Below are 13,981 nucleotides of genomic sequence, written 5' to 3'. Positions count from 1 at the left end.
AAAAGAATTTATGAGACATGAAATGAAACACAAATGTATAGGCCCTACAAGATAGGGAAAAGCAGTCAATACAAACCATCCCTGAGGAAACTGGATTTACTAAGACTTTAAATCCACTATAATAAATATGCTCAAAGAACTAAAGAAACAAACAGAACATCATGTCGAAAGAATTAAAAGAAAGCACAAGAACAATATCTCACCAAAGTATCAATAAAGACATAAAAACTATTAAAAATTCACCAGAGGGTTCAAATAGTCAGAAGACAGATCAGCAAACTTAGGCAAATTGAAGGGATGCCTGGGTGGCTCAATTGGTTGAGCTTCTGACTCTTGATCTCAGAGTGGTGAGTTCAAGCCCCAAATTTATTAGGCTTTACTCTAGACGCAGAGCCTACTTGGGGGAGGGGGGGTGGTGGGAAGGGGGGAAGACAGGCAAATCGAAAATACCCAGTCTGAAAAATATTTTAAAAAAACATCAACAAAAAAACAAAAACAGGCCAGTGTCTATGAGGTCTATGTGTCTATGAGACCTGTGGGATACCATGGGAATGTATCAGCTTACATAATAATGGGAGACCCAGAAAGAAGAATAAAAGGGGAAAAAAAAATTGAGGAAATAAAGGCTAAAATTTCTCAAGGATGAAAAACATTACATATTCAAGAAGTTCAACGAATTCCAAAAAGAATAAATTAAGGAAATCTACACCTACACATTTCTGTCAAAGGCCAAAGGCAAAGAAGAAACCCTGAAAACATTAAGAGAAATAACTCATCAATAACATGACTCTCATTACAATAAACAGCTAACTTCTCATTCATTGTAGAGGCCAGAAGGCATAAGATGACAAATTCCCATAAAAAAAAAGAATGTCAACCGAGAATTCTATATCCAGCAGAACTATGCTTCAAAAAGGGCATCATTAAGACATTCTCAGATAAAAACTGGGAGAATCCACTGGTAGTAGAACTGCCCTCCAAGACATACTAAAAGCCTTCAGGCTGAAGTAAAAGGACACTACAGATTGTTAACAAATTGGGGATATTACAAAAGGTAAAGTTAACTACAGTAAATAAAAGATAATATAAACACACATTATTTCTAACTTTTTTTTCTATCTGAATTAAAAGAGAACTACATAAAGCAATAATTATAAATCCACGTTTATGGACACACAACATAATGGAGAGGTCATTTGTGACAAAGCATAAAAGTGAGGATAGGGCAGCCTGGGTGGCTCAGCAGCTTAGCGCCACCTTTGGCCCAGGGCATGATCCTGGAGAGACCCAGATGGAGTCCCACTTCTGTCTCCCTGCATGGAGCCTGCTTCTCCCTCTGCCTGTCTCTCCCTCTCCCTCCCTCACCCCCACCTTAAAAAAGAAAAAAAAAGAGTGAGGATTAACAGACACATATAGGAACAAAGTTTTTGTATATAACTGCAGTTGGCATCAGTCCAAACTAGATTGTTTTCAGTTTAGATGTGACTGGAATTCCCCAGGGCAGCCTCTGAGAAAAGAACTGAAGAACTTAAGGCAAAGAAGACAGTAATGGAGAACCTGAGGAACAAAGACACAAAACAGAACACAAACCGTGTAATTGCATATACCAACTCTACCTTATCAGAAATTACATTTCTTTTTTTTTAATTTAAAATTTTTGTTTAAGATTTTGTTTATTCATGAGAAACACAGAGAGGGAGAGAGAGAGAGGCAGAGACACAGGCAGAGGGAGAAGAAGCAGGCTCCATGCAGGAAGCCTAACGTGGGACTTGATCTGGGGTCTCCAGGATCACGCCCTGGGCTGAAGGCGGCACTAAACTGCTAAGCCACCCAGGCTGCCCAGAAATTACATTTCAATGGACTAAGCACCCCAACCCTCCTGGAAAAAAACAACAACAACAAAAAAAGTTGATAAACTGAATTCAAAAGGATGCCTGCCTGGCTCAATCAGTGGAGCAGGCAACTCCTGATCTCAGGATTGAGTTCGAGCTCCACACTGGGTGCAGAGAGTACTTAAAAATAAAACCTTTAGGGACACCGGGGTGGCTCAACTGGTTAAGCATCTGACTCGGTTTTGGCTCAGGTCATGGTCTCATGGATGGTGGGATCCAGCAGGGCAGGTACGGGCTCAGTGGGGAAGTGTGTGTGGGGATTTCTTCCTTCTGCCGCTCCTCCCACTCTCCTTCACACTGTCTCTCAAACAAATCTTTAAAGACACACCTGGGTGGCTCAGCAGCTGAGCATCTGCTTTTGGCTCAGGGTGTGACCCCAGAGTCCTGGGATCGAGGCCCACATCAGGCTTCCTGCATGCAGCCTGCTTCTCCCTCTGCCTATGTTCCTGCCTCTCTGTGTTTCTCATGAATAAATAAAATCTTTAAAAGTAAAATAAAACGCAATCTTTTTTAAAAGAATTGCCTAAGCCCTCTGCTCAAAAGGCAGAGATTGACAGAGGATAAAAACAAAACTCAATTATATGCTGCCTATAAAAGACATGATTTAGATTCAAAGTCACTATTAGGCTAAAAGTAAAAAACAAGGAAAGACATAGCAAAGAATAAGAGTTTGAGTGACTATATCAGACAAAACTGACTTTAAAACAAAAAATGTTACTATAAAGGATATTTAATAATGATAAAGGGTCTATCCATCAAAATGACCTAACTATATGAACATTAAACAGAACTGACTTCTGGGGCAGCCCGGGTGGATCAGCGGTTTAGCACCACCTTCAGCCCAGGGCGTGACCCAGGAGACCCGGGATCCCACGTCAGGCTCCCTGCGTGGAGCCTGCTTCTCCCTCTACCTGTGTCTCTGCCTCTCTCTCTCTCATGAATAAATAAATAAAATCTTTAACAACTACAACAACAAAAAACTGACTTCTAGTTTCAACATTTGTGACACCAAATGTGTGGGCTTCCACAAGCAGTTCTAAACACTAACTGCCAGGAGTTGGAGCAGACTCAAGGGCTCAGTCCCACAAGACTACTGCCACCACCTGATGCTAAATAACTTCACGTCCAGGTTGTCGCCTATGTTTGTGTCTTTTTTTTTTTTTTTTAAGATTTTAAAAATTTATTTACTGAGAGACACAGAGAGATTGGCAGAGATAGAGGGAGAAGCAGGTTCCTCGCTGGGAGCCCAATGTGGGACTCGATCTCCAGACCCTGGGATGATGTCCTGAGCTGAAGGCAGACACTCAACTGCTGAGCCACCCAGGCATCCCTCTCTTGTGTTTCATTGTATAGCAGCTGTACAACGGCGGTTCCCAAACCTAGCTCGGCTTAAAAGATAAATAGGGTGAAGTATAAAGGAAGGGGTACAGAGCTTCCGTGCCTTCCCTGAGTATGCTATCTTTTTTAGCACCTCAATGTGTTCACCAACTCAGAAGCTCTCCGAACCCCTTCACAGTTAGGGTTGTTTTTTTATGAAGGCTTCACTACACAGCCATGACTGATTACATAATTGGCCATTAGCGATTAGCTCAATCTCCAGTGCCCTCCCCACCACACATATGCGGGGGATAGGGGGAAGTGGTGGTGGTGGCAGCAGCCTGAAACCTCTAACCCTCTAATTTTATGATAGATTCCATGGGCAACCAGCTCCCATTCAAAGGGGTGATCCAAAGTCACTTCATTATCCTAAACTCAGGTGTGGCTGAAAGGCATGTGTGAAAGGGGCCTGGCTGGCTAAGTTGGTGGAACATGCAACTTTTGATCTTGGGGTCTTGTGTTTGAGCCCCACACTGGGTATAGAGAATAACTAAATACATAAATTTAAGAAGGAGAAGGAAAGAAAGGAGTGTGTTAAAAATAACAAGACATTCCAGATGCTTGGATGGCTCAGTCAGTGAAGCATCTGTCAGCTCAGGTCATGATCTCTGAGTCCTGGGATCCAGCCCAATGTTGGACTCTGTGCTCAGCAAGGAGTCTGCTTCTCCCTCCCCTCTGCCTCTCCCCCAACTCTGCTCTCTTTCTTTCAAATAAATAAATAAAATCTTTTTTAAAAACCCTTCCATTTACTTTATCAGCCTGCAGCTTTTTAAAGAATTAGGGCCAGGGATACCTGGGTGGCTCAGTGCTTGAGCGTCTATCTGCATTTGGCTCAGGGCATGATCCTGGATCCTGGGATCAACTCCCACATCAGACTCCCTGTGGGGAGCCTGCTTCTTTCTCTGTGTCTCTCATGAATAAATGAATAAAATCTAAACAACAACAACAATAACAAACACTAGGAACAATAAGCAAATACTAATATATTAGATGCTCTGTACCAGGAACCAAGAACAAAGACCACACATTTCTTATTATATCACAATACCACAAACATATATGTACCTAACAACCCCAAAATACATGAAACAAAAATGGACAGAACTGAAGGGAGAAATAATTCAAGAGTAACAGTTGGAGACTCCAATACCCACTCTCAGTAACAGGGAAGACAAGGCACCTGGGTGGCATCTGACTCTTGAATTCGGCTCAGGTTGTAATCTCAGGGTCGTGAGATCAAGTGAGCTGGGTGTGGAGCCTGCTTAGGACTCTCTTTCCTTCTGCACCCAGCCCCCTCCCCGCCACCATGGGCACACACGCGCTCTCTTTCTCTAGAAAAAAAAAAAAAAAAAACAACACCACAGAAGAACTAGGCAGAAGACCAATAAAGATATAGACCAAACACCATACATCAACTAGATCTAACTAACATCTGCTTCACCCAGTAACAGCAGGAAGTACACTCGCCTCATGCACACATGTAACATTCTCCAGGGCAGACAGGTCATCAGACAAGTCTCAATGAACTTAAAAGGACTTAAAAGGTTTAGTGCCGCCTGCAGCCCAGGGTGTGATCCTGGAGACCTGGGATCGAGTCCCACGTCGGGCTCCCTGCATGGAGCCTGCTTCTTCCTCTGCCTGTGTCTCTGCCTCTCTCTCTCTCTCTCTCTCTCTCTGTCTCTCATTAATAAATAAATAAAATCTTAAAAAGAAAAAAAAAAGGTTTGAAATCATACAAACTATGTTTTCAAACCACACTGGAATTAAAGATCAACAACTAAAGGGGGAAAAAAAAAAGGGGGGGGAATCCCTGGGTGGCTCAGCAGTTTGGCGCCTGCCTTCTGTCCAGGGCATGATCCTGGAGTCCCGAGATCGAGTCCCATGGACTTGCATGGGGCCTGCCTTCTGCCTGTGTCTCTGCCTCTCCCTCTTTCCCTCTCTCTCTGTGTCTCTTATGAATAAATGAATAAAATCTTAAAAAAAAAAAAAAAAAAAGGAAATTTGGGAAATTCACAAATATATGAAAAACAAATGCTCCTAAAATGACTCCAATGATTCAAGGTAGAAATCACAAGGGAAAGTAGAAAAATACTTTGAGATGGGGATCCCTGGGTGGCTCAGCAGTTTAGCGCCTGCCTTCGGCCCTCTGCCTATGTCTCTGATGAATAAATAAATAAAATCTTAAAAAAAAAAAGAAAAGAAAAACACTCTGAGATGAACGAAAACAGGAAAACACACTAAAGCTTATGGGCTGCAGTTAATGTAGTACACAGAAGAAAATTTATAGCCATAAATTTCAGTATTTAAAAAAAACACCTCAAATCAATACTCTAACCTGAAAATACTAGAAAAGAAGAACAAACCAAACTTAAGGCTGGCCAAAGAAAGGAAATACAGAAATAAATGAAACAGCAGTAATAAATCAAACAGAAAATTAAAAAGCCAATAGGAACAAACAAAACCAGAAGTTGGATCTTTGAAAGATCAAAGACAGTAACAAACTGTTAGACTAACCAAGAGAAAAGAGACTCAAACTACTAAAATCAGGAATAAAGGCAGGAGCAGCACAAGCTTACCAAAATGCAGCAAATCATGAGGGAAATACTATGAACAAATGTATTCCAATGAATGAGATAACCTAGAGCAAATGGAAAAATTCCTATAAAGACACAAAGTCCCCAAACAAGCTCAAAAAGGAGTGGGAAATCTGAGAGAAGTAATGTGAAAAAACAGAATTGGTAATTAACCTCAAAGTCAAGTCTAGACTCAGATGGCTTCCCTGGTGGATTCTACCAAATGTTTAAAGATCAATACCGACATTTCACAAACTATTCCACGCAAAAGAAGAGAAACAACTTTCCACCTCATTCTGTAAAGACAGTACTCCCTCAACACCAACACCACACATCACAAGAAAAACTACAGACAAGTGAGTATCCCTTATATACCTGCAAAAGTCTTTAGTAAATTACCAGCATGCTATATCCAGGAATACATAAAACTTACGTACACCGTGACCAAGTGGGATTTATCTCCGAAATCCACGGTTGGTTTAATATTCAGAAACCCATGCAGTATACCACCATTATGAGGAAAGTAAAAGACAAAAACCAATCATCTAAATAGAAGCAGGAAAAAACACTGGACAACATCCAACATCCATTCCTGAAAAAAAAAAAGAAGACTAAGCAAAACAGAAGGAAACTTCCTTAATCAGATAAAACCCACAGCTAACACAGTATGTTTTAAGTGAAAAAAGCCAGTCAATGAAGGACCACATGTCGCATAATTCCATTGATGTGAAGTGTCCCAAGCTAGCAAATCCAGCAAGACAGAAAGGAGATTAGTGGTTGCCAGGGGTTGAGGAGCTGGGAGACAGGGAAAATTAGAGTTATTGCTAACTGGTATGATGTTTCCTTTTAGAGAGATGAAAATATTCTAAGATTAGACCATTGTGATGATTACACAACTCTGAATATACAAAAATTCACTCAACAGTATGGTTTTTTAAAGGAGCAAAATTTATGGTATACAGAGATGAAGAAAGCCAGTATAAAAAAGAATACCATCTTCAGAGTTTGAAAAGCCCTCACTACAAGTAACCATAGAATCATATTTCCCAGAAGGATTTACAAGTAATTTTAAACAGTTCTTAATACAAAAAACAACGTAACTTAGGGACTCTATAGATGTGTGGTGGGAGCCAGTCTTTGAGACAGCCAGCCTTCATTCCAAATACACTTATTCTGCACGTTCTTCACTAATTACAAGACACAGAACACAAAAATCTGACAAAAGTGACATCTCCCCCTGCCGGAACTAAAACAAGTTTACCCTTTTATGAAATATGAACAAATGAAACCACCTGGAGTTTGGATGGTTAAATCTATAACCTGCATAGGCTGGTGGGTGGGTGGGGACGGGGAGGGGGGACAGGGAGCAGACACTGCATTGGAGCCAAGCTCCAGACAGGGCAGGATTGACACTCACCTCAAGCTCCTCACTGTCTTTGGGCTTCTCCTCAGAGGTCTGTTTGACAAAGTCAGGGATAAGGATCTCCAGCGTAGCTCGGGCTATGAAAAAGAAAAACTCCAAGGGTGAGGGCTTGGGCCCAGCTCGTTTCCCAACTCCAGAGCAAGCTGCACGTCGGCTCCTGTGCAGGACTTCAGAGGCAGGGAGAGTAGAAGATGGAGGAGCACATCCTGAGCAAAGGATGCAGTGGGGCAAGTGTTAGGCTTTGAGCAGCCTTATAAAGCCAAACCAGGTTATATGTACTCTTGCCCTGAGGTACTTGTAGCAGACAAGGCGGGAGAAATCTGCTTCAGAGAAATCACGGTGATGGTGTGCAGGCAAATGGCTCACCAGGACCCAGGCCACACAGTGAGGCCTGAGCACTGAGCAGGCTGCTCTGAGTGTGGGAGGGAAAAGTAGAGACTAGACAGATACTCTTGAAAAAGAGTCTGCAGGACAGAGCAGAAGGATGGCTCAATGCTGAGTACAGATTTCTGAGCAGGGATGCCACTCACCATTGCGGTGGGGCGGTGTGGGGTGCTGGGAAACAGGGGAGGGGCAGCAGTCTGACCCTATAGAGTCGTAGGTGCTGGCAAGACATCCAAGTGAGGTATCTAAAGAGTAAATGGGGTCTAGACAGAGGAAGTAGATCCTCACACATGGGGAGAGCAGAGCCTACTGCCAGGACATTTCCACTCTCACAGTGGGCCCCACGTGAGCTATCTGCCCCATGACCTTAGTAGTACCAATCTGTTAAGCTGAAAGCCTTTTGGTACAATCTCTCTAGTATGGACAGCAGGCCTTCCTGGAGAGAGGTGGAGCGTGTGAGCCCAGTACAGCCTCACAGAAGGCAGGCCAGAAAATAACATATCCTCCCGATCATCCTCAGCATACACCACAAAAAGCAACACCAACGTAAACTCTTGAGTCTTGTGAACAAAAGCACCGTTACCAATCCCAAAACATGGTAAGAATGTGATAAAACTGATAGACTTCATGCTTTGTACAGGGCAGAGCTGCTTTGGAAGACACCATAGCAGAGGTAGAAACCTTAAGAATCGAACTGTGGGCACCAGAGCTTTGGGTGCACCCAACACCCACCCTAAAATGTACTCCACTCCCAAAGAGGCCAAGTAACCCTGATGGTGAGGCAGAGGAGCTTCCATTTTAACTGGAAAACACAGGCCTTCACAGGCTCTGTGATTGGCAGTCCCAAATCTAGAGATGGAAGAACTCAGGAAATCATCCTCAAACGTGTAAAAACCACTTAAGAATGCCAACAATGTAAGGATCTACCTCTTTGTCACCTCTTAGCATGCCCACGTTTTGCTCAGTTTTTACCAAGCCCACTCCAGAACACGCTAGCATGACCCAGTCGGCTGTGGGCGGTGGGGACAAGGGCAAGAGATTCTGGCCCAGCTGCCAGAGAGCAGAGAAGGTTGGAGTTTCCTAGTTTTTTTTCCCCTCACGTTTTACTTCCTCTAGGAGTCTTTTCCAATGAGCACATACTTTTAAAAAACCAAGTTAGATGATTACATAACTCGAATGGATCTGCCCCATCCCCAGCCCTCCCTAGCCAAGGGGAGAGGCCGACAGTGGGCAGCATGGGTCTGACACACACAAGCAGGCACATTACCAGCTTTATTCTTCGCAAGTTTTTTGCTGCTTGCAGTTCCAGATCCATAGGTCACACCATCAATGGTCACCGAGGCACCAAAAGGCTCACTTGGGTTCTCTTAAAATTAAAATTACGGTTTTAAAAATACTTGCCAAAACATTAAAAGCGTGCACACATACAATCTGCTAGCACCAACAGACAAGGCAGGGTAAGGGCTACTGCTGGAAGGCAGAGATGAGGGCTCTCTGAGGCTTGGAGATAGGGTCAAGAGTTGGTCAGCAGACAGAGAGCTTGCCAGGAAAATTGTGAAAAATGGGGAGCACGGGTTAGTAAGATGGAAGAAAATAGGAGGTCAAAGGCCAAGCTACCAGGGACAGGGAGCGTGTCTGTGAAAGGTAGACACAGGATGGTCAATAGCAGAGACTGCAAATGCAGGAAGCCAAGGAAACGACATACAAACGAGTGACTCTTAGGTTCAGGATTACAAGGCGAAGACAAACTGGTTTTCACAAAAGTGTGATGAGGAAGGCCACAGGAGACGGCTGGTGGGAAGCACAGGCCTGAGGCCCCTTCATCCACTGGGGGGGGGGGGAGGGGGGAACAGGTGGAGACACAGCAGGGGGTCCTTTCTCAGAGCAAGGGAAGAGAGGACAGTGTGTGTGTGGGGGGGGGGTGGGATATGGACAGAGGAAGAGGGAGGCAGGGGCATTTGACCTCAGATGGGACACACTGCTGTGAAAACGACCCCCCACCTACAGCATGCTTCTCCCTGCCCTGCCCTTTCACCTCTTAACCCAGCACAGTGTGGTTACTGGTCAGTTCCCGCCTCCCCAGCCATGACCCCAGCGAGGTATAGGATTCTTCAGGGCTGAGGGAGGGGAGGTCAAACTTACCACATTCAAAGAAATTATAAACAGGGCGGACCTTGAGGACGCGCTGCATGTACTCGTGCAGGATGCAGACCTCGGACTTCCCATTGGGATTAATGACAAACTCTGTGACAAGAAGGCCTAACTCAGCAACAGCGTGAGGACCTGCCGCAAGCTAGCACTTGGGACCTGGCACCATCCAAGTTAGCGACTCACTGAATTAGGGGCTCACGACCGTGAACGGAGTACGCCTCTGCATTCATAAGGTAAATGTAAGCTCTGAGATAAATACAACTTACACACAAAGCATACATTCTATGACCACCAAGTAAAACAACGGTATAACCAATCTGCCAAAGGTAAAATCTACATGCCCCAACTCACCTTTCTTTGTGGGTGCATCCTGCACAGACAGAGTGATGAGCTTCTGATTGGCCGGCAGGATGGGCCTCTCAGACTCTGCCTGTTTCCGTTTCATTTCTCGGTTAAACTGCCGCCGCTCGGCCCAAGTCCTGAATTTCTTCACAGTGACTTGCTCAAAATCAAAACGCTTTTCCAGGTAGTTCCGAAATTCTTCAAGATCTGTGTGGATTTATCAGAGAACAAAATTGCTAACGTCCAACATAAGAGTTATGTTTCCGGGCAGCCCCGGTGGCGCAGCAGTTTAGCGCCACCTGCAGCCTGGGGTGTGATCCTGGGGACCCGGGATCAAGTCCCACGTCAGGCTCCCTATGTGGAGCCTGCTTCTCCCTCTGCCTGTGTCTCTGCCTCTGTCTCTGTCTCTATAAATAAAATAAAATCTTAAAGAAAAAAAAAAAAAGAGTTATGTTTCCTCTGTCCAGGGAGTAGGATGGTGATGGGCTGCCCATCAAACAGGTCCCACCCATGCCATCCCCATTCCCCTTTCCCTTTTCCTTTTGAAGGGCAAAGAAAGCAAAGAATCACATCCTTTCACTCAAATTACTCAGGCAGGTCCCTATGGACAAATTTCTGCGATGCTTTTAATTTTTTTGAAACAAAAAGAAGAAAAAAGAAAAAAGCTCAGAAAAAACCCACAAAACTCAGGATGGCCTTCAAGACTTTTCTATCAAAACAAGTACCACAGCAGTGGAAGTACTGTGTACCCTGCGCTCTCCCCTCCAGCCACCTAGCTGCCTGCACACTCAGCAACAGACCCAGGAAGCTGGGGGGGGCCTCATACCTGTCATGCCTCTTCGCAACAGCTCCTGGCCCAGCCCCACTGCTCACCACCCATCTCTAATTCAATGAATTTCCAAGGGGCCTCCAGCTTTTAATGTTGTGCACTAGCCTTCTCTCTCCCAGGATATCCTAGACGGCCACGTCACCCTCACTGGTTTTTGACTCAAGTGTCAGCCCTGAGGCAGGGACACTTGTGGCTTACGCCCAGCCCTAAGAGCAGCACCTGCGGATGTGGAGGGGGTGGTTCATGTGTAAGACTGAGGAATACGTAGTTAAAACTCAAGGCTGTGAAATCTGCACCCACTTAATACACCAAAACCAGGGATGCCTGGGTGGCTCAGCAGTTGAGCGTCTGCCTTTGGCTCAGGGCGTGATTCCAGAGTCCCAGGATTGAGTCCCACATTGGGCTTCCTGCATAGAGCCTGCTTCTTCCTCCGCCTACGTCTCTGCCTCTCTCTTGCTCTCTCTCTGTAGCTCTCATGAATAAATAACTAAAATATTTAAAAATAATAATAATACACTAAAACCTCGTATTTCTTTACACATTAACGCAGGGAAGTGAATCTAGAAATAAGCTGTCACTTCTCCCAAGGGAGTAAAGTTAGAAGTGAAAAGCAGATGTTTTCAGAAAAACAGGAACTCATTCAGGTGTTCCATGTGCATAAAAGATGAATTTGGACAAAAACCAATATGTTGAAGTCTTAAAGCAAAAGCTCCCTTCCAGCTGAGTCCTGAGAAAAGCCCTGACTGACACACTGACTGAAGACAGGGGAAGCTGATGTGGATGCCGAGGGAGGCAACAGGCAGGCAGGTCAGGAGGAGACGGCAGTCTGTCTGTGGGGGAAGCTGAGGGCCAGTGTCAAACCCTGCCTTTCCCCAGATGCCTGAGGTTCCAACCGGCCCTCTCCACAGAGGCCGCCCCTCTCTGAGGTACCTTCCCCACTCTCAGCAGTGGTGTCACTCCAATCCCCTCTCCAGCTTTTCTAGGCTCCTCACCCCTATGAGTTACGAGGAAGGCTGGGCAGCAACATTCAGACAATATCCAAATAGCAATAATCAAAAATCCTGAAAACACAAAGTCCTCTTTGAAAGAGATTCAGCAGGTGGGCTGAGAGAGGTCTGCTACCATGCCACCACTGTAGAGATAACTGAGACTTGCACGGGTAGGCCTAAGCTAAAAGACACAGGAGAGAGGAGAAACACCAACACACAGCCAAAAGCAATTGTGGGGTTGAAGTGGGAAATGTCTGCAGAATGGTGGCTGTCTCCAGTACCGAGTCTATGGATCAAAGCAGCTCATTCTGAGCGTATCAAAACAGCTCAGGGGACCCCCCAGGTGGCTCAGCGGTTTAGCGCTTGCCTTCAGCCCAGGGTGTGATCCCGGAGTCCCGAGATCGAGTCCCGCGTCGGGCTCCCTGCATGGAGCCTGCTTCTCCCTCTGCCTGTGTATGTCTCTTTGTGTTTCTCATGAATAAATAAAATCTTAAAAAAAAAAAAAAAAGATCAAAACAATGCGCCATGAGCACCTCCTACTGAAAAAACAAGATTTCAGGAAAGGTCACATAAGTAACCAGAGAAAAATGCCATTCTGCGTTGACAGTAGCCATCTTCATGGCACAACCAGCCATGTAGGGCCTGCAGACCTAGGCAGGTTCTAAGATCAGGGAGGCAGACGTTTCCAACCACATGAGTAGAAAAGGTCTCTAGAAGTCCCTTCCTCACAGACAAAACCAGGAATAGGTGGCCTTCAGCAGAAGAAATGTGATGGTGTGGAGTGCAGCCAAATCCCTGCAGATGGATCCCAGCCAGCAAGGAAGAAAGTTCACCCCAGAAACTTACCAACCGATTCATCTTTGCACACCTCAACCTTGGCCTTCACCTGCCCCAGGGCCCCAGGGGCAGCCTCAGCCCCCAGTGGGTCCTTCTCATCCAGGGCCCCTGAGTCAGCTCCCATGGAGTCGGGCTCTTCCAGAGGGAACTCCAACTCTGCAGATCGGCTCAGGGGCTTGACAGGAGACACTTCCCCACTGGGGGCGAGTTCACTGTTTTGCTCTCTTTCCTCATTGTCCTTCATTTTTTTATAATGCAGACAAGGAATGCTGCTCAGAGGAGGATCATGTTTCTGTGGATAGTGAAATTGCAACAAAGATTACAAGGATGACCCCAAAGCTCTGAATATCTGAAGCCTTCCACTTGCCTCTGTCTGGCTACCGTGCAAACACAACATGTGTATGTTCAGTCTGCAAACTTACAAGACTAAATTCATGACTGATGCATCCCCTACCCGTATGCTTCCCGTTCCCAGGAAGTACGGCCTGGACCAGGTGACCACCCGAGACTCTCTGTGTAGGTACACGGGGACTCCAGAGTTATGGAATGTCATGATCCACCCGTCAGGCAATGGTTCTGTAGGAGGACGGCCACGACCTGCACAGAAGACAAGACCATCCCCCAATCACTTCAAAAGCACACTAAGTTGTAGAGAGGTCTTCAAACTTATGACACATGGGAGATAAAAATAGTAAAGTCAACCAAGAACTAAAAAGAACGAACCTCTAAGAACTAGAAGAGTAGGGAAGTACCCCACCCTCCACCAGAGCTTCTGCCAGCCCTACCTACAACTCAGACCTCCCATGCATGAAACTCTGCTCTCAATTGTTGTGCTTGTTTATATGGCTCCAACCCAGAGAAAAGTTCCCCCTCAACAGCAGAAAGCTGTCTATCTTGTTCACTGCTGTACTCTCGGGCCTAGAACAATATGTGGTGCACGAAAGTGCCTGGGAAAGGGTCTGCAAGACATGAGTCCCAGCATCAGCTGTTACCTGCATAGCTACAGGCATGACAAACATCAATCCCTCACTGGCTGCCTTGGATGTGGCCAGAGGCACCCCAGGGGCTGAGTAAGCTTTGCTAATACATTGCATGTCTGCTGTCCACTGTTCCCCGTGACTAGATAACACGTGTTCATTGTACCCAAGCTGCACACTCTCACCAGCCCGTGAAACACTACCTCC

General features: G+C 45.4%; 1 protein-coding gene across 1 annotated transcript in view; it reads right to left on the bottom strand.

The window, feature by feature from the left end:
- The window catches only part of DGCR8 (DGCR8 microprocessor complex subunit), a 36,815-nt gene that overhangs the window by 14,360 nt on the left and 8,474 nt on the right, over positions 1–13,981 (bottom strand). Inside the window, exons 4-9 of the mRNA XM_072723512.1 lie at positions 13,252–13,394; positions 12,807–13,089; positions 10,152–10,349; positions 9,792–9,893; positions 8,917–9,015; positions 7,260–7,342 (exon numbers count right to left, since the gene is read on the bottom strand). Of these exons, the coding sequence (XP_072579613.1) occupies positions 7,260–7,342; positions 8,917–9,015; positions 9,792–9,893; positions 10,152–10,349; positions 12,807–13,089; positions 13,252–13,394 (908 nt within the window). The remainder of the gene's footprint in view (positions 1–7,259; positions 7,343–8,916; positions 9,016–9,791; positions 9,894–10,151; positions 10,350–12,806; positions 13,090–13,251; positions 13,395–13,981) is intronic.

Source organism: Vulpes vulpes, chromosome 10 (assembly GCF_048418805.1).
Source record: "Vulpes vulpes isolate BD-2025 chromosome 10, VulVul3, whole genome shotgun sequence".
Lineage (NCBI taxonomy): Eukaryota > Metazoa > Chordata > Mammalia > Carnivora > Canidae > Vulpes > Vulpes vulpes.
This window is presented reverse-complemented; position numbering and strand designations above follow the sequence as displayed.